The 27790-nt window shown below is 39.6% G+C and overlaps 2 protein-coding genes across 5 annotated transcripts in view; one reads left to right on the forward strand and one right to left on the reverse strand.

The window, feature by feature from the left end:
* TMEM255A (transmembrane protein 255A) overlaps positions 1–6694 on the forward strand; it is a 59937-nt gene extending 53243 nt beyond the window's left edge. For all 3 annotated transcript variants that reach the window (XM_079123426.1, XM_079123427.1, XM_079123428.1), the window contains one exon: positions 4320–6694. In XM_079123426.1, coding sequence (XP_078979552.1) covers positions 4320–4478 — 159 coding nt within the window. In that variant the 3' untranslated portion in view covers positions 4479–6694. The remainder of the gene's footprint in view (positions 1–4319) is intronic.
* Positions 6695–7197: 503 nt separating this feature from the next.
* Positions 7198–15520, reverse strand: ZBTB33 (zinc finger and BTB domain containing 33). 2 transcript variants are annotated; one of them, XM_079123374.1, is made up of 2 exons: positions 15167–15520; positions 7198–12083 (listed from the first exon to the last, which is right to left on the reverse strand). In XM_079123374.1, the coding sequence occupies exon 2, from the start codon at positions 12079–12081 to the stop codon at positions 10063–10065; it is 2019 nt and encodes a 672-aa protein (XP_078979500.1). In that variant the 5' UTR covers positions 12082–12083; positions 15167–15520; the 3' UTR covers positions 7198–10062. The 2 variants fall into 2 exon arrangements, with proteins under 2 accessions (XP_078979500.1, XP_078979501.1); XM_079123375.1 differs by lacking the exon at positions 15167–15520 and adding an exon at positions 14934–15151.
* Between the last annotated feature and the right edge of the window lie 12270 nt (positions 15521–27790).

Below are 27790 nucleotides of genomic sequence, written 5' to 3' on the forward strand. Positions count from 1 at the left end.
TGTTTCTTGTGGTTAGACCTGAGCAAAGACTTGGTTCTGATCACCTGCCCTGAGGAAGTTTCGAGTATTGAGCATGGAGAAACAGAACTTTTCCAAACATGGCACTCCACAGTGTCCTTGCTTCTAATGAACTTCCCGTACTCCATAGCAAGAAGGACAGAAGCTGAGGCTACTTTTACCTCCCTGCTCATTTCCCTGCCACTCATTTCCCCACTACCCCTTCAGCTTTAGTCAAGTAGTCCAATATATGTATAGTGTATTAAGCATCAGTTTCTATTTCCTCTGGGAAATTAAACCCAGTGTGACTCTATATAAACCCCTGAAAGTGCCCGGTCATGCTTCCAAGTTCAGCATACTGGACCAGTTCCTTGACATTAACCATGGACTGGTCCCTTCCACTTGGTGAATTGGCAAGTGTGAGTTTAAAAGCCAGCCTATGCAGAATGCAAACACCTCTACTCATGCTCTTTATTAAGCACATGCAGGTACATTATGTTTCACCTCAGTCACTAAAATGACTCATTATAAATTGGGCCCATTTAATAAAAGGATTGCTTTAATTCTGGGGGACACAGTTTATGGCACAGGTTGCTGAGTGCCTCAGAAAGCTGTTGATGCTGTCACTCAACTTTCTCATTTTTCTCCGCCCTGCCAAGTTTTTCCTTTCTTTTCTTGCTTTCCCCCTGTTCCTCTCCTCCATTTGCTTCGTCTTCCTTTCAGCCACTCTTCTCTCCATCTCCCCAGCCTTTGCTCTCCAAGGAAGAACAGAGAGGGAATGTAAAAAATCAAGAAATCCTGGATTTTATCCTTAAGGCACAGTTCCTCTAGCTAGTGATTGTCACCAGCCAGCTCCAGGGCTCTTTTTGGAGTCATTGCTCCACAGTGCTCCTAAAGAGAAATGCATACCTTCACAGAAATGTATATTGATCTTGAAGAACGTGAGCCATCCATCAGGCAGAGAGGAGGCAGGCTATGGGGGGAGAGGTGGGAGAGGAGAGCCATGCATGTTCCTGAAGGGTGGTGTCCCTCTTAGCACCATCAGAATAGGTCATCCATGCCTCCAAGAAGAGACTCAAAAAGCTAGAGGTGACTTAGGCCCAGCAGTAGGCTGCTTAGATGCTCCTCATGCTTCATGGTGTGTGAGGATTCAAAGCTCTAACGTCAGACTATCAGGCAGGAACCAAAACGCCAGGCCAGCTCCCTAGCTGCAATAAAGCCAGCTCTTTCCCAAGGTGCTTGCCTGTTGCTAGGAAACCACTCACTGGCACTGTGGTCCTCCACCCCCCCACCAAGCCCCAAGGGTGTGTGGACTACAGCCAGTTAGCTACCTAGCTTTGCCAGGAACCCTTCAATTTTATCCTTAAGACTCCCAATTTTATCTTCAAAGGGAAGTGAGAATCACCTCCCCTCCTTTCCCCCATAATACTACCCAACCATGAAACTGAGAAGTGAAAACCCAAGGGCTGTTGTACCACCCCCTTTTATTATCAAAGTGTTCAACTGCCACCCATGGCAGCTGCTGCCCACAGAAGCCTTTTAATGCCTCTCAGGACAGAACTGCCTTTAGCTCTACTGCAGGAAACTTGCTCCTCCCTTCTGTGGTTGGGAACACCTTAAACTGGCCTATTGCCTCTCCCCATCCCTGTAGAGGGATTTAGAAGGGCAGAGTGCCACGTGCCTGGACACAGTTTCTTGGCCCCCGGGGTGGGGGTTGCTTTCCTTTCTGGTTAAGAGGAGAGAGTTCTTAATTGAGGAAAGAAAGAGAAAGAGAGACTTTGGGGAAATGCAGAGTGGAAAATGAAGAAATTGCTATATAGTCATGTACTCCATGTTTCAGCAATGACAGAATGCAAATACAGCATTGGTCCCATAAGATTATATCACCTAGTGTCATTGTAGCCATCTTAGTTTGTACAGATAGACTCTGATGCTTGCACATGATGAAATTGCCTAATGATGCATTTCTGTGAACATATCCCTGTACTGATGTTTTAACAAAGGGTATTTTTTTGGAGGGAGGAAAAAGACTGAGTTTTTAAAAATTATTCATTTATTTTTTACAGACTGCATTTAGATTCATTGTAACAAATGGGGTACATCATTTCGTTTCTACGGTTGTGCACAATGTAGAGTCACATCATTTGTGTAATCATACATGTACATAGGGTAATGATGTCTGCCTCAGTCCACTACCTTTCCTACCCCGCCCCCTCCCCCTCTCAGGTTTTAGGAAGGCATCTGGCTTATCATGAGTCCAATGCCTTAAATTGTTTTGCCTTTAAAGGCTCTCCAGGTTCTGACTCTGTCATTCCTTCCCTCAGTGAAATAATGAATGGAGTAGAGGAGGACAAGGAGGATGGCAGCTGCAGTCTCTTCTCAATCCTAACATTATGTGTTAAGGGACAGACATTTCAGTGACTTAATTAAGACCCAGAAACCTGAATACCTCATTCCCAGGAATGCAGAGGTCAGGATTGGGTATACAGAGAATTAGGCAGCAAGTCACAGGCTCCAGAAACCTCATGTCAAGGTGGACTTTAGATTGCTATAGGCCTGGAAAAATGACATGATCTACTCAAATTCTGGTTAGCAGTATAAAGTCACAGTGACCTCTTCACACCTCCCAATAGCATTTAAACTCTTCAGAAAATTTGGTATAAGTGGCTTTTAAAAATATGTACCAGCCAGGCATAGTAGTGCACACCCATAATTCCAGTGGCTCTGGAGGCTGAGGCAGGAGGATCATAGGTTTGAAGCCAGCCTCGGCAACTTAGTGAGGTTGTAAGCAACCTAGAAAGATGCTGTCTGAAAATACTGTAGAACCCAAAAGAAAAAGAAAAAGAAAAGAAAAGGGCTGGGGATGTGGCTCAGTGTTTAAGTGCCCCTAGGTTCAACCCCTGGTACCTAGAAAAAAATACACACACACATATATATATATATATATACACACCAAATATATATACACATATATATGTATGTACATATACATATGTAGGAGATATACATATATAGGTATATACCTATATATGTATACCAGCTCCTCCTAGAGCTAAGGCACAACATAATATCTGCAGTTCTTCCATCCTGTTTGTCAATTTATGTTTGCTCTTCCTGAGAGCCTAAAACTTCCCTCCAGTTTTCAGACCTCACTCCAGTCTTGTTCCACCACTGGAACAAGAAAACAGTACCCACAGGCTGTGGCAGTATTCTTTCAAAATAGATTTTATTTTTAAAAGGCACACCAAGCTCTTATATACACATGAAGATATATTCATTCACTCATTCAGGACTTATTGAGCACCTACTACTTGCCAAGCACTGTTCTGAACTCTGGGAGATATGGCACTGAGCAAAACAAGTCAACTCCCCTCGAGCACAAAGAGCATTAGGATTAAGGGTGGACGTGGGCCAGGGAAAGAGAGGGGGAAATGACTCTTAACCTGCCAGTGCACTGGATAGTTTTGGAATTTGGATCTGCTCCTTTCCCAAAGATAGACAGCACAAAGTAAAATTGAATCCTCGGTCTCTGCAACCTGCTTCTCCTTACCATTGGTATTCTCAGCACCATGCCTTTTTTACTCTTTGCTTTCCAACCTACCCTGAACTTGGAGGTGATGCAGTGGTAGTTCAGATGGAGTGGAAACGATGGACTCAGTGTCAGAAGATTCCAGATCCAAGAAAGTCATTTAATTTCTCTGGCCTTGTTTTTGTTTGTTTTTACGTGAGATGGGCTCCTGACCACTGTACTACTTCTCTGTGATATATTCTTGGAGTGAAAACTTTCCCAGGAACCAATAACTTAAATGTTCTTAAGTCCCCAAATACCATTTTTAAGACTAGTTGAGATGTAATTGCCACAGTTCAAGTGAGACTTATTGATGGCCTGGGTTATAGAGGCAGTAAAGGGAGAGGCGTATTCCAGAGACAACACATTAGAAGCAACAGGATCCAGGGACCGACTAGATGCACAGTTCAAGGGTAAGGAGAAGAGGATCATGTGAGGCTCACAGCCTGAATGACTAAGCGAACATGGGACCACCTGTTTCACATTCCTTGTTAACTTTGTAAGGTTTAGAAGCTCTCTGAAACAAATCTGGCCCATATTCATTTTTTAAAAATATTTTTTAGTTATCGATGGACCTTCACTTTACTTATTTATACATGGTGCCGAGAATCGAACCCAGTGCCTCGCACGTGCCAGGCAAGCACTCTACAACTGAGCCGCAACCCCAGCCCCCATATTCATTTTTAAGTAGTAATGACAATTTGGGGAATTGCAAACTCACCGCCTAAGCTGATGTTTTCTTTTTGTTACACAGCATTCCAGTGTCTTTCCATCCTCCCCTCCCTCTGGACTCTCTGATGAGCCCCAGTCTGCTTCTCCATCGCCCAGCTACATGTGGTCCTCGAGTGCACCACCCCGTTACTCTCCACCCTACTATCCACCTTTTGAAAAGCCACCACCTTACAGTCCCTAAAGATGAATGCCTGCTGGCTATTGAGATTTTTGTGGCTTTTGTATTTCTGCTTTAGTGGAAGTGTGTAGGGTACAAAATTTAAAGTGTGACTCTTACACATAAAGTTTTGCAATGGCCTGCCAAGCTAGGGAGAGATAGGGATGAAGCATATTTGTTATCAATGCAGAGCAGGGGTGGCTGAGCTGAACTCCCAAGAAGAGCAGCTCACACTTTTAAGCAAGGCTGGGGAGCCAACCCAGCAAGAAGCTTGTCGTGTTTGGACCTGCATTACCCTATGCTCCACCTCTGTATTCAGCAAAAGCATGGTTGCCATCTGTTTCACTTTATGTAAAGGAGTGTTGTCCTCAGGCTCTTGGCAGATTGCCACCCTAGCACCTTGGTTGAAGCGCCCAGCTTATAGGCCCTATCTTTCCCTATTACTAATGTCACAGTCCTTAAGGAAAATTTCCCAGCTGATGGGGCCACACGGTAGTTCCAATACAGAGAGTTCTAGCTCAGATTTTGTTTGCTCATCTGGATGTTGAAAAAAGCTGCCCATATCTTACTCCTTTCTTCTCTGTATTGTAAAAGTGGCTGTTGTGATCATTCAGCTCAGCTTGTTATTGGTACCTCCTAAAGGGAAAAGTGCAATATTCCCTCATCTCGAGTAGTGGGAAACAGGATTGATCTGGAAGCACTGAAATACAGAGCAACATGTAAGCTGTTTTAAGTAGATCTCAGTAATGCATCTGATAATTTAGGAGACTGTGGTTCTACTACATGTTGCATCATTGCAAAATGCATTTGCTACAGGAGATACAAATCTTACAGTTGAAATTCAGAGTTTAAAAATGCTAGATTAGGTTGGGTCGCGATATGAATTGTTAACTAATCTTTGTGACTATTTAATCTTCAAATATTGTGCTTCAACCCCAGCAAACCGCACGTATCCTGCACCCCACCCTAAAAGAATCATCTGTATTTTAATGCCACTGCTCTTATGGGTCCTTTTTCCGTTGAGACCAGTCATGACAGCATTCAAGATTATGAAAGTGTTACAATGCCGCTTTAAGTCTGCAAAACCTCAAATGTAGCCAACTTGACAAATTCTTAAGTGTTACGGTAGATTTAAAATCCATCTGGCACATTGTGGTATTTGTACAGTTCTTTTAATTATACATAGCTTTAAACCATCAACCTGATGAGTTTAAGACACTTTGGCACCCATGCCTTCACTTCAGAATGAACACTTTCATTAGGATCTTATGTTAACCCGAGAATTGATTGGTTTAAAGAAAGATTGTTAATCCTACACTTGTATAATGTAAAAATACAGGGGCTACATGAGGGTACCTAATTAGACAGTTCTGCAAACACGAAACACATACTGGAAAATTTTCCAGCCAATTTTGCTACCTCCCGACTTGATGGATTAAAGGTAGCAGACAAATGCTGGTGCTCCCATCTACCTTGTAGACACCCAATCATCAAGAATCATCAAGGCACAACTAGTGCACTCATTGTTCACAGTAAATGTTTGCAAAATATCGTTTAACTTTCAGCATCATGAATGTCTTATCCAGATTTCAAATCTGAAAATCTATAATCTGTATGCGTTATACAAAATCACTATTATTTTTTACAGTTCTGAGCATATTAAAGTTCTATTGGATTTCAAAAAGGGACTAGTAACCAATTGACTTACTACACAAACATCAACTTGTAATACTCAAATGAATTTTTTGCCATTTACACTTTACCTTTTGCTTTAGTGAATGTGTATATTTTTAAAGGCACCATTACACAGTATATCCTACATTTCTTAAAGTGTTAAGATTCTATGACTCATTTCTATGTATTTTTCTTACTTTACAAAATAACTTGAAACAGTATAGATTTTGTAACACTTAATTTCAGCAGCTTCTTTTTTATTACATTGAATTATATAAAGTGCATGTTACCTTAGAAAAATATTTGCTGCTTTACTCTTTTGCAAAACATTTGCTGTAATGAAGGAATTTGTATTTCCAATATGTACCCTGACTGCATTTTGTAATATTTACTGCTTTATTCCTAATTCTGCTTTAAAGTATTGAACGGGGCATGAAACATTAAATATTAATCCAGAACCTGTATAAACTGGATGTTGCTTAAAATCTGTATCACTGCCATGTTGGAAACCCAGACTGCTTTTGTGATGATTCAAATTAATAAAACTATCCTTCTCCTTATCCACTTACAGGTGTCCTTACGGTATCTACGAAAGTTTAGCAGATGCTCTCAAGTGACTCATTTTGACTATTATAGGTCAAGAAACAATGACATGATTAACCAATACATAAAATCTAATGGGGCTGGGAGTGGTGGCACACACTTGTAATCCCAGCAACTCGGGAGCCTGAGGCAGGATCATGAGTTCAAAGCCAGCCTCATCAACTTAGGGAGGCCCTAAGCAACTCAGTGAGACACTGTCTCAAAATTAAAAAAAAAAAAAATATATATATATGTGTGTATATATATATATATATATATATATATATATATATATATGAGGGCTGATTCAGTGTTTAAGCCCCTCTGGGTTCAATCCCTGGTAACAAAAAGAAAAATCTAATGGGATATTTTGCCATGCTGTCATCAGAAACACAGCTCCACTCCCCTGCTACAAAAACTGAAAACAATAGAATATAAACTCCTATATAATTTCTGAAATATAATTTATAAGAAATGCACTCAAAAGTTAGAATTAAAACATTTTATTTTGCCATAAGAAGCTCTATGAACTAATATCAGGTAATGGTTAATGAAAAGTAGAACTTAAAGTCATGATAGGGAAGATTGTACAAGTAGGAACATTACAGTATTAGGGGAAATGAACAAGGTTTCATTATGATTGACAGAGGTGAGGAAGCCAGTGCTGTTGAATTAGCACTTAATTCTTTAGAATATGCATGCCTTGACAATACAAAATACCTTGATCAATGTTTACCATTTGTTTTATCTTCTTAGTACAGTTGAAAAATGTGGCATTATTCCCTCATAGTGGTTGTAGATGGGGGATCATTACCACCCAAATGGTAATAATCAATTAAAATATTGTTTAATCCCGCAAGACTATTATAGCATTTTAAAACCTCTGTTTAGTCTGAACATTTTGAGTAACAAATTTACTACTTCAAATAGTTACTGTCCAGAATATTTACAAGTAATTTCACTTTAGAGCAAATTTGAAGCCCACCTGAAAGAATAAAGGAAGTTCAATGGCCATAAAGCTAAGTATGAAATAGAAAAACCCCATGGTAAGTTTTAAACAGCAGCTTGCTACAAATTTCCAATACAGTAAAGACTGGGAGTGAAGAGTTTTTGTCCAAAAGGAGTATTCCACATGAACTCTTGAACTTTGAATATGGAAACTTCTAGAAAAACTGAAGACCCTGAGACACATGCAAGTAAGAGTCTTCTGGCAAAATTGCAATTTAATTTTCCAGTTTTCCTCCTCCCAACAAACTCCAGAAGATACCTTTAGTAGGCACAGATTTTTAAATTTTCATATTCAGAATTAGCACAGCAGCAGCAAATAATTATGCCAATATTATGCAGAATTGATAAGTTTTCAATTATAGAATTAATTCCTGGTTTGTCGCAATAGGCTTGCAGAAATTACCAAGTTTTATTATGACAAACTAATTTATCTACAGTTGAGTCTGAAAGATCTGGAAGCTCTGCTGGCATCAGTATCATTTACAATGGCAGAAGTCATTATTAACTGCTGAAATAACATTAATGAAATGCAAACAAATTTCCACTGAGAACATTTTATAGTCAGAGAATAATGTTATCATTATCTACACAGAAAGGAAACAGATATTGTGATTTCAGAGATCAGAGTCTTAAGTTATGATTTCAAATTTTCTAAGGTTTAGTTGATAAAATGGTTTGAAGGGCTAGACTCAGAAAACAGACAAATGCACATCACTCCACCCCTTGGTAAACAAAGGATTATTTTTCCTTTTCCTTGTATTATTGCAAATCTTGATGCCCAGTACCCTCAGCTACCAACTTAAGATACACTGAATGATGTATATGTGAGAAGTTGTGATTAAAGCTTTAAGTTCAAAGTCAAGAAATAGACTATTTTTAAAAATACGTGGTGAGAAAGAAAATATCTATGTTGAACTAAGAAATACTTAAGCAAGGTTATGAATGACTAATAACTATGCACAACAATCTTTTTCAGTTATCTATTATTTTTTTCCTTTGCAAAAACCCATTTACAGTTCAACAAGTTAATTCTGTTATAAATGCTAGACTATATATTTGTGCCAACCCACTTCCTTTTAGTACTAGCGCTTAAGTTTTAACTTTATTTTCTAACTATTTAAATATGTCATTTTAAAAGGAAGAAAGCTGGTATTTATTGTTGTCAAGATAAATGGGAATTGACAAGCCTATATACCATTCCATATGTAGTTTCCAATTGCCATGTTGTGGTAATTTGCAGATGGAATGGAACTTACTTTAGAAGGGGTAAAAAAGTAAAAGATCTTACCGAAAGAAAAATACTAGATCACAGCTTCAGCTATTCCAAATGAAAACTTCCTATAGAGGATCTAAGAAATATGAATATTTAAAAATATATGCCAATAGCCTCCGCCCAAAATACGAGTCTCATCTATGAAATCTATCATTTACAAAGATTTATACATAATTAGGTTATGTATAAAGATTCATTTGGTGGATTTCAGATTCAAAATTTCTAACATTTCATGGGAATATTTTTAACCATATCAAACAAAAAGGAAATCTCCACTTGATTCCATTCTCTTTCTTATCATGTAAGAGCAGAGAATTAAAAATAAGTGCGACAGAACTTTTCATCTCCTGTCTGCATTATGAAGATTTGTTTTTCCACTAGTTTTTTGCCTACACAGATCACATTGCAAAGGTAGAGAGTGGCCTAGCCACCAAAATCTTTTACACACTATGGCAATAAAGGCAAGGATTAATTCTAATTAACTAAAACTAACTCAATCTTCATACAAGACTTCTCTGCATGGCTATTTTCATGAGGGGAGGCAGGAGGTTGCTATCCATTTGGACTAGCAGAATACACAATCAAGTGGAGACTTATTCTGAAATATTCTAGACCACAATTTCAGAAGCTTTTTTATGTCATATACAAGACAACACACATTTATAGTCTCAATGTTAAGAAAACTGAGAATTCAGCAGTAAAGTGCTAACATGGAAGGGGAAAGTTGTATGATGTACTAGGGTAGCTAGTAACTCCAGTTATTTTCAAAAAACATTCAGACTGCTTCAAATTCTAGTCAGAAAACTATCTCTCCGAGCTTTTTTATTTTTGCCTCTTTTAAGTGAGCTGAAAGCTAACTATATAAACATACTGGGAGGGGGAACTTCTCAACCTCTACTCAAACTTTAAGAAAAAATTGCTTCTAAAAACCATCAACAATAATCCAACTAGACTACTTTCAGATGATATGGCAGATCAGATTAACTTGTTTTCACCTTAATTGGTTTTACAGGTCTTCTGAAAGCCCTGCCCCTTAATCCAAACCAAAACTTCCTGATATTTCAAAGGAGTTCAGTAAGATTCTGGTATTATAAATTCAAACTCGGTACTACCATCTGTTACATTCTGTTTAAAAATTGAATCATTTTCCTGCTGAATAAAGATATCTTCCCAGGTCATTGGCTTGTTCTGAGTAGATGTGGTCCCTACTGGAGGTTCCTTTCCAGCATCAACCTTATACCCAATACCATCATCCTTCATTACAGGCACAGTGCTTGACCTATCAGAAAGGTATGCATATTGTCTGATCTGTAAAGATTTGCATGGATGTAAACGGTAAAGCTTCGAGTCCCCAGAAGGATCTTGACTATGAACTGACTTTATATGTGAAGACATAAACTGATAGTTGATGAAAGATTTGCCACATGCCAAACATTGATACCTTCGCTCCCCTGTGTGATGAATTTCATGCTTTGTGCGATATTCTGCGAGAGGAAATACCTTCTCGCAGTAACGGCATGGATACTTCTTCTCCCAAGAATGAATGTTAAAATGTCTCCGCAAGCTTGTCAGACAGACATATGACCTTTTGCATACAATGCAGATATAATAGACCCTTCCATCTACTATTAACTCATAGTGATCATCATGTTTTACTTTCATACGTTTGCTTGCTGACTCATTGCCAGACGTTTTTGGTATCTCATTCTCAAGTCTGGCCTCCCCTTCGTCAGGGTCATCTTTGACAGGGATCACTATGTCATAAGTATCTTCACCAATATTTGCATAAACCTTGCAACCAGTCGACAAGCCTTCAATTTCAGTAGCTGTGTCTAAAGTAATGATCTTCTGACCCTCCATTAGGTGTTTTGATCCTAAACCTGGATCATTAGTGTTTCTAGTAATTATATCTGAAATTTTTAAAGAATTGGAAAGTGGTTCTTGCAGAAGTGTAGGAATCTGCATCTTCTGTATCAATGATCCATCAAAAGTGGTATTTTGGGAGGTATCAGCCTGTGGGACCAAAGATGTATTACTGACTGCCGAGTCTGGACTGGAGCTAATAGTGTCATCATCATCATCTATAATTTCCTCCTCCTCCTCTTCACTGGCTTTGTTTTCTGTTAAAACAGCACTATTTGGTGTCTGCTGATTCTGCATAAGTAAATTGATTGAAGAAGACATATGATTTGGAAGTGAAGAACTGACATTTGGTGGTGTAGTAAGTGGTGCCTGATTTAACAAAATAATGTTGGGAGTCAGATGTGTTGGAGCCGAAGATACCAGCAACTTTTCACTTCCTTGTGTCTGGCTCAGAGTTGCCTGATTCACAGGAATAGGAAGTTTCTGAGTAGGTGTGATATTTGTTAAAGGGGGAGAGTTATTGCTAGCACAAGGTGCAACATCTGAAATAGCAACAGGGCCTGGGTTAGGCTGGACCTGTGTCACTGCATTGTTACTTGGCAAAGTCTCCTTTGCAGGCAAAATCTCAGAGCAGAAAATGACATCATCATCATCATCATCATCTGAATCAGTAACAATGATCTTTTTCATTTCATAATCTTCAGCAGATAACGAAAATGACTCTGTTATAATAGGCATTATAGTCGCCCCATTATCTTGGGTTTCATCTTTTGATTTTTGTATTACAAGGTTTTTGTCACTAGAATCAGGAGGCAAGGTTTCAGCATTACCATCCTGAGGTGTACCTGAGATGCTTTTAACCTGTGATAGTGGGACACCAAGCTCTGCTATAAATTTCACTCCTAATAACTGCCCTGATTTAATTAACTCATCAAGTAAATCTGCTCTAACTCGGACAATTTTAGAACTATAGATATAATTGAGGATTTCTGCAAAGATCTCTGCTCTTATAAAGCTCAGTTCAACAACTTGCCCAGCAACTGAGAAGAGCTGATGGAAGTATGTACTAGAAGCTGAAAGAATATTCCTGTGGGCCCGGAATTTTCGGTCTTCCACAATAACAGTAACATCACAAAAGAGTCCATGGCCTCGTTGCTCATTCAAGGAGTTCAGCAGACTGCCAGAGTACTGAATGTCTGTAGCAGAAATCAGTTTTCTACTCTCCATGCCTATAAGAGAAAGGGAGGGGGGAGGGGATGGGAAGATTAAGGAGAAAAAACAAAAGTACTTTTATCAGTCAGTATTTAAGCCACAGAATCATTAATAGTTTATTCAAGTTTTAATTGAAGTTTGGCATAACTTTTTGGCTTTTTCATAAATTGTTCATACAGACTGGCTTTTGGACCATGTATCAAATCTCATGACTTCCTCCTGAAGAGTCAAGCAAGCTTTAAGTTGCTACACAGACTGGAACAGTAATCTCCATAGTCACCTTTCTTCGAATCTGATTCAGGCATCTCCACTAAATGTTTTTTAAAGATTAGAATTCATTTACTTAGTCCCAATTTGGTGTTTCCTCCTCAAGAAGAGCTAAGAGGGGTTTTTGTTTTCTTTTCTTTTTTGTTTGTTAAGAGTACTGGGGATTGAAGCCACAGGCTCTCTACCACTGGGCAACACACATCCCCAGCTCCCAGCTCCCTTTTTAATTAAATTTCGAGACAGTTTCACTAAGTCATGGAGGCTCACCTAGAACGTATGATCCTGCCTCAGCCTTGCAAGTGCTGGGATTACAGGTGTGTGCCACCATACCTGGCAAGAGTTAATTTGGCTCTCTTAAAATTGTTTTAAGGAAAATCTTCACCATAAATGCATAATAATTATTTCATCTGTAAATGAATGATTTAAATGTCAATGTTCAATACTGAGTCTGAAATAGATACTATTCCTAAATTTTAACTGTTTTTAAGATTATATTAAAAAGTTCCTCTCTGCAACCAAGGACACATGCGAATGCTGACAATTATTATCTCACAACTTTCAATTATTTTTTTGTTCTTAAATTGGGGTGCCTCATCTTGATGAAATATTAAATACTTTTTTGTCCCTTCCTCTTTTTTCATCTCCTTGTCAATCTCCCTCACCTCTCTACCTTTACAGTCTCCAGAAGTGGAATGTTAAAAACAGTGCTAAGTTAAGACCATTAACAAATGCTATGGTGAAAAAAACAAAATGTAAAAGGAAAGCATATCAATTTTTAATGCTTATTTGTATGAAAAGCTGAAATATTTCACTTTGTTGGTTAATTGTGTGCACTGGTCAGGCACAATGGCAAACACCTGTAATCCCAGCTACTCAAGAGGCTGAGGTAGGAGGGATTGCAAGTTCAAGGCCAGTCTGGGCAACTTAGCAAGACCCTGTCTCAAAATAAAATAAAAGGAAACAGGCTGGGGGTGTGGCTCAGTGGTAGAGTGCTTTCCTAGCATGCACAAGGCCCTGTACTGTGAAGAAAAAAAAAAAAGAATTTATGTTCACTGGCCAGGCACAGTGGTACACATATAATCCCAGTGACTCAGGATGCTGAGGCAGGAGGATGGTAAGTTGAAGGCCAGCCTTAGTAATTTAACAAGACCCTCAGCAACTCAGCAAGACCTCTGAAAATAATAAATAAATAAATAAATAAATAAAGGGTTGGTGATGTGGCTCAGTGGTAGATTGTTCCTGGGTCCAATTCCCAGTACTCCAAAAAAATTGTGTACTGGTATGAAAACTTTTTTCTTGTCAAATGAGTTAGCAAAAAACTTATTGGCTCAGAGGAGACTCTAGAGTGTGGGGCATGCCATTAAATCACACTGCTGTGTACCACCTCCAAAGCACCTTTTCTTGTACTTCACAGAAGATATCTCCAGTAACAATGCCAAAGCTGTAAAAAAAATTCCCAATGCCTATTTATCTATCTATCTACACACACACACACACACACACACACACGGAGATATTATATATTAGCCATCACTTGATAAATGCCTTTAGTAAAGACATTTTTATTGTTAATATTCTTTCCCTTTGAAGTTACCCAAGAGTATCACTGTCACAGTTAACACACATGAAAGGCAGAACATCTCAAACAAATTTTTTAAAATCATAGCTTAAGAACAAAAAAATAGACAAAAAGCTTAAAAATCAAGGATATAAAACATCATCTGCTAGGTGTTGCATGGTTAACTGTAACAAGGAATTCTAGGTTACCAAAGGCATTCATCAGAAAGGGTGACCTTTGGACAACGTGCCAACAACCAGAGATTCCAAAATATGGGGATTTCGACAGAAGTCACTTTTAAGCGGAGAGACAGGTTGTCTGAATACAGTCCCACGATTTGTGTCGTTTGCAAACAGATTTTCCCAGGATGGGAATGCGTCAAATGTACGTGTCTAGGTGACACTGGGACTGGGTTTCATTTGATTTGTGGCCCCCTCCTGCCCATCAGGGTGGGCCCAGGTCAACACAAGTTGGTCTGCACCCTTCCTCCCCCAAGATTTGCAACCTGACTGAAGAAAAGCCATTCCACATCATTGTGTGACAAATCCTTGACCGAGGGCAGGTTCAGCGGGGTTGGTGAAGGTGGAAAAGAGAAAAGCCATCCGCGAGGGAGTGAAACCGACACGCGGCTCCCTGCAGCAGCTGAACCCCCATCTCCCTTCCTCCGCCTCCCTCTTCTCCATTTGCACCCTGCCAGCTGCAACCGAGGGTTTTTAACCCCATTTCACGTGGGAACCCAGCTTCTTGCAAATACAGAGAGACGTAGGTACAGACGGCGAAGCGAGGGAGGGAGGAATAGGGGTGCCGGGGAAAGTAGAAGGTGGCGAACAGTAGGGTGCGGTGTTGGGGTGGGGGGGCGAGGCGAAGCGGGCGGCATTGTTATGCCCCGGGAAGGGGACGGAAGGGGAGGATGGGCCAGGCAGGAAAGCTCCAAATCAAAGTAGGGGGTAGGCGGAGAAAAGGAGGCCCCAAAAGGAAGGCAGCGGGGCGAGGTAAAGCCAAGTGGGTTTCTGTAGTGGGGTCCCCACGCCCCGGGGCCTACCCAGGGCACCGGCAGCCCTTCAGTCCCTGACGGCGAAAAGGACCGCGCCGCGGCCCTCCGGGTTCTTCCCCTCCTTCGCTCCCTGGCCCACACAAAGAAAGCCGGAGGAGCGGAGCCTCAGACTCCGCCGCTTCCTGGTTCAAGTGAGGCGAACGCAAACGCAGGCGCGGCCCAGGGACCAAGGAGGCAGGCGCGCTCCTTCGCCCCCTCCCAGATTGGGACCGGGTCCTCACCTGCTTCCTGGCGCCGCCGCCTCTCCTCCTCGGGCCGCGGACGGGTGGGAGTCCTCCAACAACAAGAAGCCGGACTCCCGGGCGATTCTGCTGCTTCTTTAAACGTCGCTCCAGTCTTGGTCGACGTCGACGCGGCTACCGCCTCCTGCCGCCACGGCTGCTACCGCTGCCCCACGCCACCGACAGAGGGCACAGCGCGGGGGCGAAGCGCTGAAGTCAGAGGCGCCCTCCTCTTCCGAGCGCAGTCCGAGTGTGTCCGGAAGACCCCGAACTCGACGCGACTCCGCTTCGGCGCCCTACTCAGCCTTCGGCTCTTTCCGCAAAGGGGCGGAGGAAGACTGCGAAGTTCTTGAAGCTCTTTCCGGAGGGCGAAAGGGTGGGAAAAGGGAAGGGAAAGATCAGGTAACGCTGTCACAAGCAGTGGGAGTGGAAGGGGTGCTAGTCGCGTTCATCTAAATTCAGTATAAGTTCATAGGACATAAAAAAAAAAAAAAAAACTTTTAGAGACTATATGGGTTTCCTTTCTTTTCCAAGTTTGAACTCTGCTGTATATTAGCCTGATAGACCATCTTGATAAACCACCTTGAAATATAATTTGAATAAATAAAATTCATCAACTCTTGATAATACAAGTTTTAGAATAAGAAAATAAGTTACAGTTACTATTTTTAAGGAAGAAATCTAGTGTTTGGACAGGTACTATCTTAATCGAATGCTAAATGGTGCAGCACTATTAAATCCTTCATTTCGACTAACATTTATTGACCACCTGTTTGATCTGTAGCATGTACAAGGCTTTGTGGAATACAAAAAAAAAAAGGAAAGCCAACGGGTCTCTGCCTTTTCAGAGGACTCAGTAGACAGGCACACAAGCATTGACAAATTTGTACAAGGTATAGAAGCACAGAGAAGGGAATAACCAACTGAATATTGATTGCCATTTGAGCTGTATCTCGAAAGGCGAATAATAATGATATTTGCATTGTCAATTTATTATTTCCATAGCATTTCATCCTCAGAGGACTTTACAGTCCGACACATATTAGACTGTCAGTAATTGTTTAACGAATGAATTAAGTTATGAAATATGTAATTTTTAAAAATCCTCTGGTAATGCCCTCCTAAATACCATTATGAATGAAACAACAGGATGAGTGTTTGGAAAGCAAAATATTTCCCTTCAGGCTGATTATTGATCATATTCAACTCAGGAAACAAATAGTAACTTTCCTGCCACAAGGCCATGCACTACCTTCACTGTATTTTTTTTAAAGATCTGTATAGGATAGGGCTGGGGATGTACCTCAGTGGTAAAGTTCTTGCCTAACATGTGTGAAGCCCTGAGTTCAATACCCAGTGCTGCAAAAGAAGTAAAAAAAAAGTATAGGATAATAATGATCAGTTTAGTTTCCAAAAGCTTGAATGGGTATCTAGTTACCTCTCAGTTGGAATTCCTATGCTTCTTTCTACAAAAATCTTGCTGAAAATGTCCATTGGGATATTCTAGTGTGAAAACAGAAGTAGCTATATCTAATTTTCTTCAGTAGGAAAATTTATTCCTAATCTATTGTATACTCTCCTCGATAAAGTAAAGCCACTAATAATAAAACATCAAAGTGGTGCAACACAGCTTTATTTTCACTTAAAAATGTGAAATTCCTTAAACTCTTCTCTAAGACTGTATTGTGGAATTATTGCATTATTGATTTTTTTAATTAGTTTGACTGGTATGATTGTGTTTGAAGATTCAGTCAAGCAATACCAGCCTAGTTTTACTCACCAATCAGGAAAAATAAAAATAATGCTACCCCAGATTTTTTTTTAATCTGCCTTTTTAAATTGGTTCTTTTTAGTTATACATGACAGTAGAGTCCATTTTGATAAAATTATACATGCATGGAATATATCTTATCCTAATTAGGGCTCCAGTCTTGTGGATGTATACAAGGGTGGGATTCACTATATTCATATCTGTACTTAGGAAAGTTATGTCAGATTCTTTCCACTTTCTTTTCTATTTGAATTATTGATTTTTGTATTAGGACTTAAAATTAAAATCTTACTGTTTACACATTTCACAGGAATTAGGAGTGTGCTGTTGTAAAATAAACTAAGATTGGTATTTTCCTAGCACTTGAGAAAACTAGTTAGCAGATTAATGACCATTTTTCTGAGTTACATACTCCCCAAAAACAGTAGCAAAAAAAAAAAAAAAACCTTAGGAAATAGGACAAAGTATATATTGAAAATTTAGAATCTGTTTACCTTTCAATAGCTTAATGGAAACTAAAATGAGATATATCTTTGAATACAGATTACAATGGCAGTAGATGCTACTCTTGATATCATGTTTGTTGATTTCCTTTTGGTAATCGAAAGGCACAAAATAGTTTCTTTTGCACCAGCATTAACATCACCAGGGCTACAAACAAAATGAACTTGCCCCATTCTTGGAAGGGTTTCCAAAGTGTTGAGACCCAACTGAGGCATGGTGAAAAGCTGTTCATCTTATGGTAAATGGATGGAGCTACAGAATATCATGCTAAATGAAATAAGTCAATCCCAAAGAACCAAAGGCCAAATGTTTTCTCTGATATGTGGATGCAAATTCACAATGAGGGACAGGGGCTAGGGAAAAATAGAGGTACTCTGGATTAGGCAGAGGGGAGTGAAGGGAGGGGAGTGGGTATGGGAATAGGAAGGGATAGTAGAGTGAAACAGACATTATTACCCTATGTGCATATGTGACTGCGTGACCGATGTGAACCTACATTATAGAATGAGAAGTTATACTTCATTTATGTATGACGTATCAAAATGCATCCTACTGCCATGTATAACTAATTAAAACCAATTTAAAAATAAAGGTGAGATACTGTGAGACTCTTAAAAAAAAACTGTTCATTCTAAAGCACAAGAAACCTCTTCTGCCCATGCCCTTCACACTGCAACCCTGAAAAAAATTGAACTGAAGTTTAAAAGCTCCCTATAATGAAAGAAGATCAGGAAAGGAATTCTGTTTGTAGTCCAAGAAACTTGACTGGCCTTAATAATTGTCTTTGGGGCAGGATCATTGGGAAATTTCATTAGTTTTCTGTTTCTCAATGTATTATTTCATCTTTTACCCTCCTTTTATCTGAGAGCTTAATGCCACTTCAAACAACCCAGTAAATTTTAAAGAGAAGAACCTGTGTCAAATGGATATGCAGGTATCAATTATTTTACATTCTAGAAAGGTTTTCAATTGGTTGATTATGGACAATTAGATTTTATAACCACATTGTTGGTGTTTACTTGCCTTGTCCTTAATTGTGAATTCCATGAGTGCAATAACTGTCCTATCCTGTGTTGAAATGCCAAGAATCTTGTGGGTGCTTAATATATATTCATTGATGGCAATAAAAGATTAAAAAGTGATGTTCATTCCATCCCAGAGTCCTTCCTCTGAGTTATATTTAGGGTTACAAATTTGGTAAGGTCATTACACAAAAAGATCTTCACCTGATTCTCCATCTGTAAAATACAGATAATAATACCTCCCCACGGAACTGTTTTGAGGGTTTGTTTTTTTTTTCTGTTTTGTTTTGTTTACAGTGCTGGGGATCAAATCCAGGGTCTCACCCATGCTAGGCAAGTGCTCTGCCACGAGCTGCATCCCCAGCCCTGTTTTGAGGTTTAAATGAACTAACCATGTATAGCGTCAAACTGCTTACAGTTTCCAGAATATGCCATGCTGCTTACTGCTTCCAAGTGTGTGCCTGGAACCCTGAACCTGGATTAGTCATTCCCCTGTTTCTACACAGCTCCACCTCACCCCTCCTGTTGTATGGTGATTACCTGGTTTTTTTTGTTGGTTTGTTTTGGGGGTTTTGGCTTTTTTTTTTTTTTGGTACCAGGGATTGAACCCAGCAGTGCTTACCCACCAAGCAACATTCCCAGCCCTTTTTATGTTCGTTTGTTTTTGAGACAGGGTCTTGCTAAGTTGCTCAGGGCCTCACTAAATTGCTGAGGCTATTGTATTTGTGATCCTCCTGCCTCAGCCTCCCAAATCACTGGGATTACAGGCATGCACCACTGCACCCAGCTGCCCGTTCTTCCATAAGAACCAAATTCAGGCATTAATTTGTGAAGCCTCACTTAGCCCAATAAATAATAGATATGGTACTTAATGTTGAACAAGTGAGCATCTAGAACAAAGTAAATGCTAAATGTATGTTTGCTTTCTCATCACTACCCCTTATTCTGCTTAATCCTACAAATCTCTCTTTAAGTCACCTGTTTAATGCTGCTAATTGCTCTTTTCTTCTTCAAAACCTTCTAAAGTCAACTGGATAGGGATATATAACCCTCCTTCTCGGGAAAAGGGAGAAGATAGTTGCTAACAATAATGCACTTTCCAAAATAGACATCTTATTACGAACATAGAAAAAATGAGGGAAAGTACTACCCAGGAATCATTTGTGAAAAATTACTTGGCAGTTTGCAGTCAAACCAAATAAGAAATGAGTCAAATAATTAAGAATGGAGATTTTACAGTGATCCTATCTATTTAAAAGAAGGATGCGTTAGTAAGCTTTTTGTTGTTGTGACCAAAATACCTGACAAGAACAAGTTAGAGAAGTAAAATTTATTATGGGCTCATGGTTTTGGTTCATGGTTGGCTGACTCCATCGTTCTGGGTCTGAGGTGAGGTGGAATATCATAGCAGAGGGGCAAGGCAACCAGGAATCAAGAAGAGAGAGGAGAGGGAGAGGGACAAGATATATAATCCTCAAGGGCATGCCCCCAGTTACCTACCTCATCCAGCCATACCCCACCTGCCTACAGTTACCACCGACTCATCAATTCAACTTATTAATCCAACAAGTGGATCAATCCACTGATTAATTATGGTGATCATAATTTGATAATTTCACCTCTGAACATTACTGCATTGTCATGTGAGCTTTTGAGAGGGCTCCTCATATCCAAACCATAACAGAGGACAACTAAGTTCAAACAACAGGATTATGACTACATGACAGAACACAATGTCTAAGACCTGACACAATAAAAATTCATCCACTCATTTGTTCAATACATATAAACATATCATTTAGTACTTACTCTGTGCTAGGCACTGGATGTACAGAGTCATCCTTAAGTCAAAGTTCCAGTCTTCATGAAAATTGCATGTTAATAGGAGAGACATACAATAAACATATGTTTATGTAATTTAAATATATCAGACAGTAATAAGTTCTATGATGAAAAATAAACAGGGGAAAATAAAAGAATAGAGAATGATAACAGTGCTAGTGTAGATATTATGTTCAGGGATTGGCCTTTCTGAAAAGATGATGTGTGAGCAAAGAATGAAATGAACTAAGCGAAAGAGCATTCTAGGAAGTGGAACGTGCCAATGCCCTTCAACTAAAGACCATATCCATGGTGGACAGGTTGAGTTTATAACTCTTTGTAGGGAGGGCAAACACACACCACAGGAAACTGTGGAGTGTCTCAGTAAGAGGATTTAGGAAGAACCTATTAGAGGATTTGGGCAATTTGAAGACAGGTCTCAGGAAGAAGGACTTTAACTCTGGGGCTGGGGTTGTGGCTCAGTGGTAGAGCACTTGCCTAGCATGTGTGAGGCACTGGGTTTGATCCTCAGCACCACATAAAAATAAATAAACAAAATAAAGGTATGGTGTTCATCTACAATTAAAAAATTTTTTTGAAAAAGGAGTTTAACTCAGATGCAGAGACAATTGTGTGCTTGAGCATTTCAATAAATCATATCTATAAGCAAAGACAGACTAGAGTGAGATTAAAGCTGTCATTGGTGGGGCTGGGGTTGTAGCTCAGTGGAAGAACACTTGCCTAGCATGTGTGAGGCACTGGGTCAAAAAATAAATAAACAAAATAAAGGTATTGTGTCCATCTACAACTAAAAGAAAATTAAAAAAAAAAAAAAAGCTGAAAAGCTGTAACTGGTGAACTAGCAGACACCTATCTTGACCAAGAGAGGTTTGTTGGTTTTGGGTGGCACAGTGACCTTATTTTTGTCAGCACTTAGACAAAATTATGTTGTGTTTTGCTCACTTGGTGTGCTTGACCTTGTTTTAGGTTGGTGTTCTGTGCCTTTATGTGCAACAGAAGAATAACATGCCAAAGTGTAAAGGCTACACTAGCTTCTGGATTCAGGGACTGCCAATCCCCTTTTCTCAAAGAGCAAGTGAAAAGCCTTAGAATATAAGGAATGGATTTTAGAAGTGGTGAGAGAGGAGGGATACAACAGTGCCATCACCTTATCTTTAACAGAAAGTAGTCATTTAATACTGCATTATAATTACATGGGATAAACTTATACTAAAACATTATTTGTTCTTTATTTGAAATTCAGGTTATTAGTGGGTCTACTATATATTTTCTTTGTGTTGAGTCTGACAACACCACAATAAACACACTGTGGGTTACATAGGCAATACTTTGGATACTTTGTCCCTTTTCATCAAATTTTTTTCATTCTAATGAAAAAAATATTCAGAAAAATATGTGACCACCAATGTGTGTCATTCATATGTATCATATATGTACGTATGGTCACATAATTTTGTATATTACACATCATATATATGATGCAGTACACACCCAACATGTATTTAATAACACACGCAAGGAAAGCACCTGAAACATGAACAGAATTGAGTGTGTGGTTGGCAAAGCCACTCTCAGAAGTGCATCCTGTGACCCGTCGTCCTACCTTTCAGTTATTTTGAAGTAGGAGTCTGAGAAAAACGTGGTCTCTGGTTTAGACTCACGAGGAAACTAACGATGAGCAGAACTGGTTGCAGTGGTGGCTTATTTACTCTGATACACACAGTCCTTCACCTCCCAGGAGGGCTCAGACCTTGTGAAGCCTTTTGCCATCATATTCACAAGGGTTTCCATAGCATTAGGCAATTTTGTCAGGCGGGTTCTTGGAGTCAAGGTAAAAGGAGGTCTTCTGAGGCTCTTGGGAGTGTCCCCTATTTTTGTGGCTCCAATAGATTCAGTGCCCTGTTCTGCAGTTCCAAGGGTGGCTCGGGGAGAGGAGCCGGGTGGGGGAAGGACATCGCAGTTCATCAAAGAGTCCCAAGCCCGGCAAAGGCACCCACTCCCCACGGGCTGTCACAATTACTCTCAGTCCCCGACAAGGGCAGGTAAATTTGATTATCAATAGGCTCTGCAGGTCCTTGACTTTCCATTCTCCCAGGGCAGTCTCCAGCTTCCAGAGGCAGATGGCTTTCATGGCCTCCATTTCCTCCATCTGACTGGATGCCCTATTTGTACACTAACTGCCTGTCCCCAATTCTGGCTTCAGTACCAGAGATTGAACCCAGGGGCGCTTAACCTCTGAGCCACAACCCCAGCCCTTTTTTCTATTTTATTTAGACACGGGGTCTTGCTGAGTCACTTGGAGCCTGGCTAAATTGCTGAGGCTGACTGAATTCGTGATTTTCCTGCCTCAGCCTCCTGAGCCGCTGGGATTACAGGCATGCACCACTGAGTCTGTTGCAAAGTCTCAATCTTGACCTTGAAGAAGGAGGGGTGGGTGAAATCAGTTTTCCTTTAAGGAGAGCAAATATTGGAGTGAAAAAAAAAAAAGAGATGATTTGAGGAGAAGGGTAAAACAATTATAATTATTGCTGTGTAAGTATTCATATCTAATATTATTGAGTGTGTCAGGTACCAAAGTAAGTACCTTACACGTTCTATGTGTTAAAAGTGAAAAGATTAAAATATTACCGGCATTGAGAGGTACGTTGAAACTTAATGTGTCTTTTCTTATTTCCATGCTCCATTCACAGGCTGTTCTTTTACGCCTGGTTCCCTTAGTTCCTGTTAAGATGCTTGGATGGTTGTTCAAATGGATATTTCTTTAAGTGAATGAACTATTGGGGTTCAATATTGACCGATCCCCAGAGAGTCAAAGTGCACACACGATAATGCAAGACACACAACGAGCTCGAGCTTGGACCGCAACCAGCCTCTCAGACCACTGCAATGGCTGAGTGGGGAGCGGCCCCGAGGGGTGAGAAAGCACTCTATTAAAAAGATTTTCAAGCATTCACGCACAAAGACCTGTATATTATTGGTTAACATTCGAACAGCTAAACATTTGTCCTCTTTGATTGGGTCCCAACAATCTATGTGATTCTCATTGGGTCCTGCCAGAACTGAATGGTCCTGGAGGAAGAAGGGAGGAGGGAAGGGGTGAACTATGCAGGAGATGAGTGGGGCTAGGCCCCCCTGTCCTTGATAGATAAGTAAGGTTTCCAGGCAGCTGCCCATTTCTCGGACAGATATCTCTTAACAGCCTTGATAAACCCCGGGGGCCCAGTACGTCCTGTTTGTCCTGTACTGGCTCTTGAGGGCAGCACCTGTGTGCCCTTTCCTGGGGGGGGTGTTTACGGGCCAGTTCCCAAAATGGCTTGTTCATACAACATGGCTGCACAGATGTCACCTTGTTCTCAACAGAACATTGCAAATTCCTATTCTGCTATCTTACTGATATCACTCCTCTTGTTTTTCCAGGCTGCAATTCTCAAATGGCTGCTCAGGTTTTGATAGTTTAATCAGATTATTAAGTTTTAAGTTTTGAGTTTTATTTATACCAAATTTTATTAAAGTTTAAAATGTAAAGGGAGACCAAGACTTACTGAATCTGTTGAATTTTATTTTATAAAATAATATGTAGTTAAAATTTGTAATTATACATGATAAAATTGTTATAAAATTATATTATAAATATGTATTTTAAAAAACAAAATTCTGACATCGAGTCATAAATTACTTGCCTATATCTTTGAGGAGATTAAGTGAGAAAGGGGATTAGAGAACTGGAAGCTTATAATGAAAGGGGACTTTGCCCAAAGAATCTTTGTTATGGAATGATTATGCCCCCCCCACCAAATTCATATGTTGAATATCTAACTCCCAATGTGACTGTATTTGGAGATAGGGCCACTAAGGAGGTAATTAAAGTTAAATTAGTTCAGAAAGGTGAGCCCTGATCCAATAGGAATGTTGTCCTTAGAAGAATAGGAAGAGACACTAGAGATCTCTGTCTTCATGCACATAGAGGAAAGGCCATGTGACCATACAGCGTAAAGCCACTGTCTACAAGCCAGGAACCAACCCTGATGGTGTTATGAGGCACAACTTAAGAACAGACCGATCACCACTGAGAAGTCCAAATTTGAGAGTCTTTACTAAGCCGGCCAGCTGACTGTCTCATACAATACCCCAAAAAATGGCTATTGGGAGAACAGCCCCGACCACAGGGTTGTAGGGGTTCTTATACCAAAAATCACATCAATTATAAGTGTCTGTTGCTATGATTCGAAATTACACATTAACATCATGAGATCATCGACAGAGGGGGAAGTGGGTCAAAACTTTAGTTTGTACCTTACCTAGGTACAAACTAAAGAATGGTTACTAACATCCACACAATCACCATTCACATGGTACATTGTTTAGGAGCAATAGGAATCAAAAGAGAGCAATTTTTCATTACATAAGAATCGTCATTTTGTATTGCTAAACATGTCATGCTAAGCAACTACTGATGGGCACAGAGGTGGTGTGCTCCCATGGGAGAAGCTAAGCAATTGTTTATGAGTACAGAGGTGGGACGTTCCCATGGGAGAAGCTTATTTCCTACATAAGATGGAGTCTCAGAGCAAAATGGAGTCTATCCAGTCATTTCCCTATAGTCTGGCCTATAACATTCTCCTGGAGCCAGATCTGTCAGCCCATCACAATGGTACCTTGATCTTGAACTTAATAGCCTCCAGAATGGTGAGAAAATAAATTTCTGTTGTATAGGCTGTCCAGTCTGGTACAAAACCCTAACTGACTAATATAATCCTGAACCAGACTAAGTTTTTAAAAAATATTTTTAAAGTATATTAGCACATTTATTAAATTTGGAATCTATCATCAACATTTTTATTGTTTTGATTTTTGGTGTTGGGAATTGAACACAGGGCCTTCCACATGATGAATGAGAACTCTACTACTGAGTTACACCCCCAGCCCTCAAAATTCTTATTAAGTGAAGAATTTTTGGTATATTTCACACTTTTTCATTTTCATTTTCTGTCTTTCTTTCTTTTTCTGCCCCTTGAGTTTTAAAAATAGAATACAGGCCAGGCATAGTGGTATATGCCCATAATCCCAGCAACTCCAGAGGTTAAGGCATTGCAAGGTCTAGGCCAACTTCAGCAACTTAGCAAGACCTGTCTCAGAATAAAATGAAAAAGGGTTGAAGATTAGGTCAGGGGTAGAGCACCCCTGAGCTAAATACCCAGTACTATGAAAGAGAGGGAGGAGAGAGAGAGAGAGGGAGGGGGAAATAAAACATGTTGCTGGTCAATTTTTTTTTTTTTGGTACTGGGGATTGAACCCAGGGGCACCTTACCACTGGGCTACATCCACAGTTCTTTTTTTTATCTTTTATTTTGAGACAGGATCTCACTAAATTGTTTAGGGTCTTGCTAAATTGCTGAGGCTGATATTCCTCCTGCTTTAGCCTCCCAAGTAGTTAGGTTTACAGGCATGCCCCACCATGCCCAGCTGTTTTCTTTACATTTTTTTAATGTGTGTGGTGCTAACTGCCTGTTAATTGAAGGGTTTGGTGATAAAACAAAAAATACACTTATATTATTTTGAAATTTTTCTTAACTAACCCAGTAGCAGATTTCATACCTGATAATAGTATTACAAAGGGATTTTTGAAATGAATATTCCAGTATGTTTTTTAAGTTGATTTCCCTACATCCAATACTATCAAAAGATTAATATTTTGATTTTTTACTTATTTCTTTTCAGAGTTATTTTAAAAGTTTATTCTTCTTCTACTCTAGTTCTGGGGTCCACATTAGGTTGAATTGAGACAATGTGTTTGACAGGTAACCTGTAACTTGTGGTAAGATGATTAAACATTATCGGAAATTCGTTCTTATAAATACCTTTCGGAAATGCTCAAAAGACTTGAAATCATAGAATTAGTGTTGGAAGGAATTCTCAAAATATTTTTGGGGCAGTACCCAAATTATCACAGATGTAATCTTCGAAGGAAAAATGATTTTATATGGAAAAATCCCTTTCTAAATTATTCTAGAATTTTAATAATACTCATTTCTTGAATTCTCTACAACAGAATGAAATTTTTAGACTGCAGTTTGTCAGCTTCTTCTTGCTCTGGGGAAACAGGACAATTGTTGCTCTATAACATATCCTTGTCCATTTGTAATAAAATCATGAAGTCTTCCCTCAGTCTTATCTCGTTTCTTTCAGCTTTCATTATGGTTCCTGTTTCCCTGCTTTTGCATTGTGATTTTTTCTGAAAATATAAATCTTCCATGCTGCTTTGTTTGACTAGCACTTTGTAAACTCCGAAAGACTGTGCAAATGTGAAGTATTTTATTATTATGAAGGTGGAAGACCCTTGAACTCTATTTTTACAAAAGTGTTCCAGTGCTTGCTTTTAATGGTTCTTGGACAATCAGTGCTGTTACTGGAAATTTTAAATTCCATATTTTAATACTCTTGTGGTTCATTTTGTCACTTTTCTAATTATCATACCCATTTTCTTTAAAGTCACCCCTGATGAACATACATCAGTAGAGGATGAAAAGCAAAAGAAAAGTATGATTTCAATATCTAGTTCAACGGTAGTTTTTAGATACAGAGCCTTTTTTTACTGAGGAGTTAAAAACAAATTTATAAATGCTTAAATATTAGACTTGGCTTTTTCTCAAATTGTAAATTAATACACTAAAATCGATGTTCAGAAATACTTCTTTAGAAATTAGGTTTTTTTTTTAACTTGTATTTTCTCCAGTTGAAAAGAAGTCTAGTCATTGAGAAGGTCCAAGAAAAGGAGAAAGAAGATATCATGTAAAACACAAATATTTTGAAGATAGTGACAGTGATTTTGATTCTGAATCAGAATCTAGTGGTAAGAAAGCCACTTTTTGTGCCCTATCCTGGCTGATGATTGACCAGAGGTGCTTCCTTTGGGGTTGACATATTACACAAAGGTGCCCCTTCCTCTAATAGTACCTGGGATTCTTAATCCCCATTGCCACTCTTTTTCCTCATTGCTGGAAGATCAGATTGTCTTTTTTTTTTTTTTTTTGGTATTGGAAATTGAACCCAGGGGTGTTTTACCACTGAGTTACATCCCAGCCCTTTTTATTTTATTTTATTTTATTTTGAGACAGGGCTTAACTAAATTCTTTTGGCTGGTCTCAAATTTATAATCCTCCTGATTCAGCCTCCAGTGTCACTGGGATTAGAGGCATCTGCCACCATGCCCGGCATGAACTGTCTAAAAGCACAAATCTGAGCATGTCAATCCCCTACTGAAAATCCTTTGGTACTTCTCCCTAACCTTCAGGGTAAAGTTCAGACCCTGATTGATCCCTGTCTAGTCACGTATGCCCTGTCATCCCCTCTTGCACCATCATCTGTAGCTTGAGAACTACTCTGAATGTCCTCAGTATCCCACGTTCTTTCTCTTGACTCTGTCACTTAGTACAGAGAGGCCCTTTGCCTACAGTGCTGGTCTGTTTCTGCGTCTAGCTTCACTCA

This window comes from Sciurus vulgaris, assembly GCF_902686455.1.
Source record: "Sciurus vulgaris genome assembly, chromosome: X".
NCBI lineage: Eukaryota > Metazoa > Chordata > Mammalia > Rodentia > Sciuridae > Sciurus > Sciurus vulgaris.

What these genes read in the sequence shown, in the direction of transcription:
- ZBTB33 (XM_079123374.1), bottom strand. Translation starts at nt 12,081, where the DNA reads ATGGAGAGTAGAAAACTGATTTCTGCTACAGACATTCAGTACTCTGGC.